This window comes from Pelophylax lessonae (assembly GCF_965119305.1).
Source record: "Pelophylax lessonae genome assembly, chromosome: 1".
In the NCBI taxonomy this organism is placed as follows: Eukaryota; Metazoa; Chordata; class Amphibia; order Anura; family Ranidae; genus Pelophylax; species Pelophylax lessonae.
Window position 1 is genome coordinate 455,093,107 of NC_138768.1, and position 12,130 is coordinate 455,105,236.

Sequence of the window (12,130 nt, forward strand, 5' to 3'; positions counted from 1 at the left end):
AGCTCTATCTTCCTATTAGCATGCCCCTTGCATTGCAGCATAACTGACTGGCTATGTGTGCTGCATCTTCACTCCTCTCTTTGAGCTCTGCTGTACAGTAGTCTACAAGAGGCTGATATCAAGCCAAATTCAGGTATGTGAAATACATTTAAAGAAGTTCTATGGCCACAGCACACACTTATTTTAGAACATATGCATTGTAATAGCAATTTAAACAATAATTATTTTTGACAATTTAATATTCAGTAATCATACTTGAGCGCTGCATGAGTGCTGACCATCTTTTTTAACCACTTCCTGCATGTCTTGCAGCTTCTTCTCTGCTGTTTACTTTAAAGTTCTAAGGACTACATATCCCATGGTACTTTGCTGCCTGCAAGGAGAGATTCCTGTACTGACCCTGCATCCTGATACTCCACTCAATACCTCTGTAGTTCAGAAGGCAGGATCTGTGAAATGTGTGACACAGCAGTGCTTACCCAATGGGCACATTAAAACAGAATGTAAGTTTACAAACATCAAGTTAGTACAGAATAATATTGATAGGCTAGAAATAATTGAAATGAAAAAATTATTTTAACCACTTTAAGACCGGAAGATTTTCCCTCTTCCTGACAAGGCCCTATTTTGCAATTAGGCACTGTGTTAATTTAACGGACAATTGCGTAGTTGTGCGACGCTGTACCCAAACAAAATTTACGTCCTCTTTTTCCCACAAACAGAGCTTTCTTTTGGTGGTATTTGATCACCTGTGCGATTTTTATTTTTTGCTCTATAAGCAAAAAATAGAGCGACAATATTTTTCACCTTCTGCTATATGGCATTCTCAAAAGAAAATGTAAAAATCAAATTTTTTTTTAACATTTTAGGCCAATTTATTTTCTGCTACATATTTTTGGTAAAAAAAAAATTGCAATAAGCGCATTTTGATTGGTTTGCGCAAAATGTATTGCGTCTACTAACTAAGGAAAACATTTATGTCATTTTTATTGTTTTTTTTTTTTTTACTAGTAATGGCGGCGATCTGCCATTTTTTGAAGGACTGCGACATTGCGGCGGACAGATTGGACCCCTAACTGACATTTTTTACACTTTTGGGGGTACCAGTGACATTACTACAGTAATCAGTGCTAAAAAATATGCACTGTTACTGTAATAATGACACTGGCAGGGAATGGGTTAACCCTATGGGTGATCACTGGTTTAAATGTGACCCTAGGGAAGTGAATCTAACTGTATGGGGGGCCTGTGAAATTACCATAGAGACATGTGATCCTACATAGAAGGATCACATGAGCTCTGTGATCATTTCAGGGAGAAGAGCGGTCGGCTGTGTATACAACAGCTGACAGTCCTTCTCTCTCAGCGGAGAGCGATCGTGGGTGTCAGGCGGCAATCGGAGCCTTGACTTGTGCATCGGCTTCCTCGCTGCCGCGAGGGGCAGGAGCGCGGAGGCGTGCGCTCGGCCCTAGCTTCCCGCGCGCGACCTACGTCGGTTTGCACAGGAGAGCCACGCTGCCGCAGTAAATAGGCGGCGGGTGGTCGGGAAGTGGTTAAGTTATGACCGTAGGTACGCTTTAATATTGTATTTCTAAATACAGAGCTGCATCATTCAACATAATTTATATCTATATAGTCACAGTTTTTAATTTTAAATTGTACTTTGGAATTAAAAAATGAAAACTAAACCCAAGAATGTAATATATTGCACAGTTCTTAGATGCGGCGGCTGCATTTTTTTTCTTTTTAACAAGTACAGAAAATACCTTATCTTGCCAGAAATGCAGTGTCCTTGTCAATTCTGTAAGCTGCACTGACGAATATCATCTTCCATAAGTGTGCGTAACCTATTGCATTAGGGGGTGCACCCCAAAGCTCAAATACACATGGGTGTATATACAGTATCTCACAAAAGTCGATGATCGCCATCATCAAAAATATAAAATAAATAAAAATTATATAAATACAATATCTCACAAAAGGGAGTACACCCCTCACCTTTGTGTAAATATTTTATTATATCTTTTCATGTGACAACCCTGAAGAAATGACACTTTGCTACAATATAAAGTAGTGAGTGTACAGCTTGTATAACAGTGTACATTTGCTGCCCCCTCAAAATAGCTCAACACACAGCCATTAATGTCTAAACTGCTGGCAACAACAGTGAGTACACCCCTAAGTGAAAATGTCCAAACTGCGCCAAAAGTGTTAATATTTTGTTTGGCCACCATTATTTTCCAGCACTGCCTTAATGCTCACATAATAAGCATGACCACAACTTTTTTTTTTTTACAGGCATGCAATTGCTAAAGATTTGAATGACCTTGTATTTTTTTATGTAAGCATTTGATGCTTTTGCAGTAAATTATTAATGTCATCCAGATTATCCAACATCATTGTTGCAACTTGGAAATTATTTTGGGGACAAAGTATCTTTGTTTGGCCTTATGCACAAGTTCACTTTTGAACATAAAAAGTAAAATTTGGGTGTTTTTCAGTGCCAAGAAAATACAGGAGCTGCATACAGCTGCCTATGTAAACAAACAGCTGTGTTCAGTTGTACGCTGGTATACTTTAAGTCACCTGCTTCTGCACCTCATCCAATCAGAGAATGCACTGCATTAATTCGGAAGATGCAAAGCATTATCTGAATGGCGCCGATGCCAAGCGGCTGACCACCTGTGTTCAGAATGCAGGTCAGCTTCTCAGTATGGGACCTGGAAGCAAGTGGAGATCAATGGAGTAAGGGGGTTGGCTTCTGTGATTTCCAGCTTCCAGGAGCATCAACCCAGTATGGTATAAGCACAGTGATACTGGTCCAAGCTGGGTCAATGTCACTATGTATAAAATATTCATACCTGAAATTATTTTTGAACTTGAGGTTTGTACACGTGAAAAAAGTAATTATATTATTTTGATGTTGTATCTCCTCCTTCCCAGCTTATCAGAACTGTGAAGGATGGGGGCAGGTTTAAAAAGGTACCAGCTACTTTCACATTAAAACAGAATAGACAGTGTTCCTAGAGAATTAAAAATCTGAGTTATTGCATTTTGTTGTTTTGGTTTTTTTTTTTAACTTTTATTTTTTTACAGGCATATGTGTAAAGTCTTATTTTTGCAATAAATGCTGAAATTTGTGAATAAGCCATTACATGTATTATTTATTCCTGTTTAACATCTAAAAATATGTCACACGTGGAGGACGGGGACCTTTTTAATTCATCCTCACAAAAACATACAAAGACACATTTTAAAAGTAGCTTTCATTCATAAATTAATGCCAAGCAGGACAAAACTCTCAACACTGATAATTCAGAGCAACACTCCCCCTGTGTAACCAACACAACTGAGCTGTCAAATCACAGGGAAACACCTTCTTGGCCCCCTGCAAGCTGACTGTTAGGCAGCCCTGGCCTTGTAGGCATCATATTATGCTTACGATGACCAAAGACATGAGCCAATTTTCATCCTTTCCAGATGACTACGTTCTAACAGAAAGATATGGTCATAATTGCATGGGCATTGAATGACTTTTTTTTTTTTACAGGTACCCCTTGGTTAACTGATTACAGAAAAAGTTGCTTTACTGGGCTGGGTTTTCCAGGCTGAATGGCATTATCTTCCTATAAAGGAAACGTTACACTGACCAAATATTTTGTGCTCTACAATCCACCTCCTCTCCTCCACCAGGTAAAAGCATGAATACATGACTGATTCAGGAGTACGTTTATGGAAAGAGGTTTCACGAGAAAGCTTTAAGGGAACTGTCGTTTGGGCATCTGAAGTCTTTATTTATAGTCTGTATTTTTTCTTAGTTGTGTTTTTAGCCACCAAGCTTAACATTCAACGCACATGATTCTAAAAACAAACTCTGGAAACAACTGTGACAAAAAAAGCAAAAAAAAACTAAAGTGCATCTTACCACTTGGAGGCTTTGGCCGTGGTGGAACACTTCTCTTGGGGGGCAGTGCTGGCATGTCATGTTTGCTTTTAAAGGGGTCCTCTGAGAAACCAGAGCCTGGAAAAGTAGCTGCAAAGGGATCGGGAGTTTGGTGCTGAAAGACAAGGAAAAGAAGAAACCAAATGGAATGACTGCTATTTTAACACATCTTACACAAAAACAGTAACATTAAAGGTTTCATTTAAAAATAAAATAAAAAACATGTCATACTTACCTGCTCTGTGCAATAGTTTTCCACAGAGTAGCCTTGATCCTCCTCTTTTCGGGTGCCCCACTAGATCTCCTGGCTATTCAGACACACAGCCTGCCTCCCCCATAGGAAGCCGCTTCACATGGGGGGGCTTGTGCAGGCTCGCTCCAGAGGCAGGCTGTTTGCGTCTATTCAGACACACAGCCTGGCTCGGCACCGCCCCCTGCTCACAGATTTTGACTGACAGCAGCAGGAGCAAATGGCCAGGCCAAACTTATAAGAGCCAGGAGAGTGGAGAAGAGCAGCTGCAGAGTGCACAGTGCTGGGCTGAGATTGGGGTTAGGTGAGTATTTAGGGGGAGCTGAACTTAAAAGGTTTAGAATGCATTAAGGTAAAAAAAAAACATGTTACCTTTAAAACCACTAAGAATTAACAAATATGCCTTTTTACTGTAGCACACATGTTCACAGCTTACCTACCGAAAAAACAAATGTCACAGCAATGTCTTTCAGCAATTTTTGGTTTACAACAATGGTCTCTAAACTGTGGCCCATTACTTGCTTTTATCCAGCTCTTGGGGCATTATCCCCCCCCCCCCCAGGTCAGCAACAGTGGAACATAGTTCCTGCCACTGACACCAACTATGGCACACTATTCTTCCCATTGATACTAATGATGGGGCACCATTTCTCCCATTAATACCAAAAATGGGGCTCTATTCCTCCCACTGATTCAAATGATGGGGCACTATTTCTCCCACTGACTCCAATGATGGGGCACCAATTCCTCCCACTGACACCAAGGATTGGGCACAATTACTCCCAATGAAACCAATGTTGGGGCTCTATTTTTCCCCTTGATACCAGCAACAGGACGCTATTACTCCCTCTAATATCAATCATAGGGCATTGTTTAATTCCATTGACAGCAGGACAATTTCTTCTCCCATTTGCCACAAAATGGACTCCTTTACCAATTAAAGACCGCCCGCTGGAGTTTTACTGCAGCAGGTTGGCACTGTCCCGATTTCTGGGACCGCTAGCGGGGGAGGGGGGGGGCTGGGGCCACGTGCGCGCCCATTCGCCACAGAGAAAGCCAATCAGTGAGTCCACTACATAGTTAAAGGAAATCAACTACAAAAGTTGTATAGTGTGTATCCAGCTTTACAAGTAGTAATGCCTCGTACACATGATCAGATAATCGGACGACTTATCGTTCACATTTTGTTGCAGGATACTAGTAACGAATTTAACAATGCGTACTAAACGTATGATTTTTTTTTTATTTTTGCACGGTTCTGGAAAACTTCCTGGTTGCTTAGCGGCGTATCGTATAGTGCAAAACAAAAACAATAGCAGCCAGGCTTTTTCCGGGTTATTTTCGTGTTTCTGATCATGCGTGGTCTTTATCGACCACGCATGATATGCATTTAGCGAATGCATACTGTACTGATTAAACAATGGTCATTCGCTAGGCTATCGTACGACAAAAGTTTTCGTGTTTGTTCCTTCGCATTTGTTGGCCGAAATGCCGTGATCGGCTGTCAAAATCTGTGTACGAACAATGGGATTATCGTGCGATCAATTAGAAAGCAATTTTTTTCGTAAGATTATCTGATCGTGTGTACGAGGCATTATTCTGTAAGCACATTATAGGCACTGCAAGCCTCATTAGTACCAGATACAATGGCTGCAGTACTTTTTATAACATGTATTGCTGCAATTATCAGGTATTTGCATTTAATCACATTTTTTTGTACTTCTGCTAAAAGATTTAATAGATATCTTATAAGACTTGGCTGTAGGAACTCCTAGATTGTGATCCAGATTTAAAGATAAAAAAAAACAGTGGATAATCCCAGGTCAGCAGGAGTTAAGCTGGCCATAGATGTCAATTTTCTTTCATTCAACCAGCTTATAGAAAAAAAAAAAAAAAATTACCCAATCTCCCCATCCACACTTGCAATGGGGGAATCCTCCCTGCTGTGTCATCGTATCCTGACAGTGGGGGAACTTCCCCGCCTTCAGAATACACTGATCAGCGCTGTAGGCTATAGGCTGGTTGAGAGGACATTTTCCAGCAGGGAAGTTGTACAAAAGTCTATCGGTAGATCGACTGCTGTACAACCACAGTGCACATACATGGATCAAAATGGGGTTAGTCCACGCTAAACTGGCCACATTTCGATAAATCGGCAGCTTTACCCTGATAACAGCATACAAGCCAGTCAGACAAGATGAGACAAAAACACAAGCTTAGTCACAAGAGGGAAACACAAGAAACACAGGATCACAAGATCGCTGAAGCAAGGGCAAGGAATGAAGTGGAATGTTAAGTCAGCCATAGATGGATCGAAATTGGGCAGGTTCAGAAGAAACTGGCCGGCTTCAGTACCACCAGATCACTGCCGACGCCTTGAGTTGCCAGCAGTGATCACTGTATTCTGCTGGTGGGGAGGGATCCCTCCCGGCAGAACACAATAGAACTGTGGGAGGGATTCCCCTATCAAATCTGACTTTGTTGATGGGGGGAATGCAGAAACCTGCATTATGTATAGCCTGCCTTATAGTAATTACCTGACCTTTAGGAAAGGTTAACAAACAATGGAGGTTCAAGAACGTATGCTTGGGTCCACTAAAGGAAATGGGTACTAGTTTCATCAGAGTTTGGTGGTATCTGCTGAAGTTGTGGCATAAGTCAAAAGTCTTACAGTGCCATGAAAAAGTGTTCATACCCCTTGAAATTTTCTAACGTTACAACCAAAAACGTAAATGTATGTTATTGGGATTTTATGCGATAGATCAACAAAAAGTGGCACATAATTGTGAAGTGGAAGGAAAATGATAAATGGTTTTCAACATGTTTTACAAATAAATATCTGAAAATTGTAACGTGCATTAGTATTCATCCCCCTTTACTCTGATAGCCCTAACTAAAATCTAATTGAACCAATTGCCTTCAGAAGTCATCTAATTAGTAAATAGAGTCCACTTGTGTGTAATTTAATCTTAGCATAAATACAGCTGTTTTGGGAAGCCCTCGGAGGTTTGTTAGAGAACCTTAGTCAACAAACGAAGGCCAAGGAACACACCAGACAGGTCAAGGATAAAGTTGTATAGAAGCTTAAAGCAGGGTTAGGTTATAAAAAAATATGCCAAGTTTTGAAAATCTCACAGAGCACTGTTCAATCCATCATCCGAAAAAAGAAAGAGATGGCTGTCCACCTAAACTAACAGGCCTGGGCAAGAAGAGCATTAATCAGAGGAGGCCAGAAGCCCATGGTAACTCTGGAGAAGCTGCAGCGATCCACAGCTTAGGTGGGAGAATCTGTCCACAGGATAACTATTAGTCATGCACTCCACAAATCTGCCCTTTATAGAAGAGTGGCAAGAAGAAAGCCACCGTTGAAAAAAAGGTACTCTGGTCAGATGAGACCAAAATTGAACTTGGTGGCCTAAAAGCAAAACGCTATGTGTGGCGGAAAACAAACACTACACATCAGCCTGAACAAACCATTCCCATTGTGAAACATGGTGATGGCAGCATCATGCTGTGGGGATCCTTTTCTTCAACAGGGACAGGGAAGCTGTTCAGAGTCGATTGGAAGATGGATGGAGCCAAATACAGGGCAATCTTGGAAGAAAACCAGTAAGAGTCTGCAAAAGACTTGAGACTGGGGCAGAGGTTCACCTTCCAGCAGGACAACGACCCTAAACATAAAGCCAGAGCTACAATGGGATGGTTTAGATCAAAGCATATTCAAGTATTAGAATGGCCCAGTCAAAGTCCAGACCTTAATCCAACTGAGAATCTGTGGCAAGACTTGAAAATTGCTGTTCACAGACTCTCTCCATCCAATCTGACAGAGCTTGAGCTATTTAGCAAAGAAGAATGTGCAAAAGACATACCCAAAAAGACTTGCAGCTGTAGCAGCGAAAGGTGGTTCTACAAAGTACTAACTTGGGGGGGGGGGGGGGGAGGGGGCTGAATACAAATGCAAGCCATACTTTTCACATATTTATTTGTAAAAAATGTTGAAAACCAATAATCATTTTTCTTCCACTTCACAATTATGTGCCAATTTGTGTTGGTCTATAACAGTGATGACTAACCTTGGCACCCCAGATGTTTTGGAACTACATTTCCCATAATGCTCAACTACACTGCAGAGTGCATAAGCTTCATGGGAAATGTAGTTCCAAAACATCTGGGGTGCCAAGGTTCGCCATCACTGGTCTATAATATACAGTCAGGTCTATAAATATTGGGACATCAACATAATTCTAATGTTTTTGGCTCTACACCACCACAATGGATTTGAAATGAAACAAACAAGATGTGCTTTAAGGGGTATTTACATCCAAATCAGGTGAACGGTGTAGGAATTAAAACAGTTTGTATATGTGCCTGCCACTTTTTAAGGGGCCAAAAGTAATGGGACAGATTAAGAATCATAAATCAAACTCACTTTTTAATACTTGGTTGTAAATACTTTGCAGTCAATTACAGCCTGAAGTCTGGAACGCATAGACATCACCAGATGCTGGGTTTCATCCCTGGTGATGCTCTGCCAGGCCTCTACTGCAACTGTCTTCAGTTCCTGCTTGTTCTTGGGGCATTTTCCCTTCAGTTTTGTCTTCAGCAAGTGAAATGCATGCTCAATCGGATTCAAGACAGGTGATTGACTTGGCCATTGCATAACATTCCACTTCTTTCCCTTAAAAAACTCTTTGGTTGCTTTCGCAGTATGCTTCGGATCATTGTCTATCTGCACTGTGAAGCGCCGTCCAATGTGTTCTGAAGCATTTGGCTGAATATGAGCAAATATTGCCCGAAACACTTCAGAATTCATCCTGCTGCTTTTGTCAGCAGTCACATTATCAATAAATACAAGAGAACCAGTTCCATTGGCAGCCATACATGCCAACGCCATGACACTACCACCACCATGCATCACTGATGAGGTGGTATGCTTTGGATCATGAGCAGCTCCTTTCCTTCTCCATACTCTCCTCTTCCCATCACTCTGGTACAAGTTGATCTTGGGCTCATCTGTCCATAGGATGTTGTTCCAGAACTGTGAAGGCTTTTTTAGATGTTGTTTGGCAAACTCTAATCTGGCCTTCCTGTTTTTGAGGCTCACCAATGGTTTACATCTTGTGGTGAACCCACTGTATTTACTCTGGTGAAGTCTTCTCTTGATTGCGGACTTTGACACACATACACCTACCTCCTGGAGAGTGTTCTTGATCTGACCAACAGTTGTGAAGGGTGTTTTCTTCACCAGGGAAAGAATTGTTCGGTCATCCACCACAGTTGTTTTCCGTGGTCCTCCGGGTCTTTTGGTGTTGCTGAGCTCACCGGTGCGTGCTTTCTTTTTAAGGATGTTCCAAACAGTTGATTTGGCCACACCTAATGTTTTTGCTATTTCTCTGATGGGTTTGTTTTGTTTTTTTTTTTCAGCCTAAGGGCTCTTTCACATGGATGTTCCGTATGTCCGTATATCACCCCATCCATTTGCAGGTGATATACGGACATAATGCTTGTCAATGGGATTGCGGATGTCAGCGGATGACCATCCGCTGACATCCGACTTGTGTCCTTTCAGTTCTGTTCCATTTTTTGTAACGGAACAGAACCCTATTTTTCCTCCGTTAAAAAAACGGAACTGATGCAAAATCGGATGTCAGCGGTGTCATCCGCTGACATCCGCAATCCCTATAGACTAACAGATGGGATGATATGCGGACATACGGAGCAGATGACACAAGTGTCATCCGTGTCCGTGAAAAAAAAAAAAACTGAGCGGCCGTGTGAAAGAGCCCTAATGATGGCTTGCTTCACTGATAGTGACAGCTCTTTGGATCTCATATTGAGAGTTGACAGCAACAGATTCCAAATGCAAATAGCACACTTGAAATTAACTCTGGACCTTTTATATGCTCCTTGTAAATGGGATAATGAGGGAATAACACACACCTGGCCATGGGAGCAGCCAATTGTCCCATTACTTTTGGTCCCTTAAAAAGACGGGAGGCACATATACAAACTGTTGTAATTCCTACACCTTTACCCTGATTTGGATGTAAATACCCTCAAATTAAAGCTGAAAGTCTGCAATTAAAGCACATCCTGTTTGTTTCATTTCAAATCCATTGTGGTGGTGTATAGAGCCAAAAAGATTATAACTGTGTCAATGTCCCAATATTTATGGACCTGACTGAAAAAACCCAATAAAATACATTTATGTTTTTGGTTGTAACATGACAAAATGTGGAAAATTTCAAGGGGTATGAATACTTTTTCAAGGCACTATAGGTTCACCTTTGTAAAAAAAAAAAGAAATGCACATCTTTTTGCAGGTAAAAAAAAAAGTGAATTTATTCCTTTTTTACTAGGAGCCTGCAAAGCATTCCACCTGCAATCAACAGATCGTGGGTGCAAAGCAGGGCTCTTGCAGACTGTCAGTGTAAGCTGTCTGCCCTTACCTTGTATGGGCAGGCAGTTACACATTAACAGGAAGAAACAATGAACTACCTAGAGCACTCAACAGCGCACCGGAAGTTCTTTGAGAACTACAAGCTGACCTCCGCAAAGGCTGTCAGTACTTGTAGTTCTCACAATCACAGAACTCTTTGAATGAATGATGTGGCAGGGTGGGGAGAGACCCACACGGCTGTGTTTTAAAAAAAATTATGACTGTGGACAGAAGATCCCCCACTCGCTGTCACAACGGGGGATCGGGGCTCCTGCAACAGTTACATGATATACCCTGAATACTGGTATACCATGCAACATTTAAAAAAAAAAAGTGAACTTCTCCTTTAATTCAGCTTCAGTTAAACATTTATCAGTTCATCTTCCCCCCCCCCCCCCCCCCTTACACCACTCATCTTTTTGGGTTAGTCTTTTTGTGTTTATCTTTTGCTTTTTATGGAGGCTGCACACACACTTTCAATTTCATTTTTTGGTTCACGCATGTGCACCCCCTTTCTTTGTTAAAGTGTGCCATCATGCTTTATAAGCGTAATAAGCTTACATTTATCCTTGTATACCTTTGGTATTTATATTAAAATGGGACATACACATGTACACTTAATACAATATACTGTGATATTTAGTCTATACACTTTTACATTCAGGCTCCCCCCCCCCCCCCTTCCTGGCCATTTGCTGTCATTATGTATTTCTCTGTATTTTATTCACACTCTTGACACCCACTCCTGAAGAAGTGCTATTTATTCACGAAACGTGTCGAGTTAAGGCACCTGATGTATATTTATATTGTCTGTAATCCATACTGTTATGCATGTTTATGGGCTTGATCATTTTTATATGCATGTGTCAAGGTTTATCCAATAAATTAATTTACCATCCATTTATCATGCCTCATACAAAGTACCATGGGCAAATATTATTTATTTTGCCATCAGTTCATCTGACTTTCCAGCATATACCACATCATATTTATGGGTGAAATGCCTATGTCATCAAACATATGGATTTTTTCAACAGCTTACCTGTAAAATCCATTTCTTGGAGTACATCATGGGACACAGAGCAGCCATATTCATTACTATATGGGTTATACCCCACCTATAGGTGAATGGACACTGGCAACCAATCAGACAGGAAGTCCCCCCCACATAACCCCTCCCATACAGGAAGTACCTCAGTTTTGTAGCAAGCAATAAACATCCCAGACAAGAGGGGAGGAACCTCTGTGTCCCGTGATGTACACCAAGAAACTGATTTTACAGGTAAGCTGTAGGAAAAATCCATATTTCTTTATCGTACATCACAGGACACAGAGCAGCCAAACCCATTACTATAAGCAAAAGCAATGCACTTGAGGGGGGGGGGGGGGAGAGACTGGCCTGGCCTTTCCTGGGCCCTTCTGGCAGCATGAACAAAAAGGGCAGTCTTACTAATCTGAGCTGATCTTTTTAAATAAATCTTTAATGCATGTACTATAT

At 41.2% G+C, this 12,130-nt stretch overlaps 1 protein-coding gene across 4 annotated transcripts in view; it reads right to left on the bottom strand.

The window, feature by feature from the left end:
• EPS15L1 (epidermal growth factor receptor pathway substrate 15 like 1) overlaps positions 1-12,130 on the bottom strand; it is a 354,413-nt gene that overhangs the window by 64,959 nt on the left and 277,324 nt on the right. For all 4 annotated transcript variants that reach the window (XM_082248118.1, XM_082248120.1, XM_082248119.1 and 1 more), the window contains one exon: positions 3,926-4,058. In XM_082248118.1, coding sequence (XP_082104244.1) covers positions 3,926-4,058 — 133 coding nt within the window. The remainder of the gene's footprint in view (positions 1-3,925; positions 4,059-12,130) is intronic.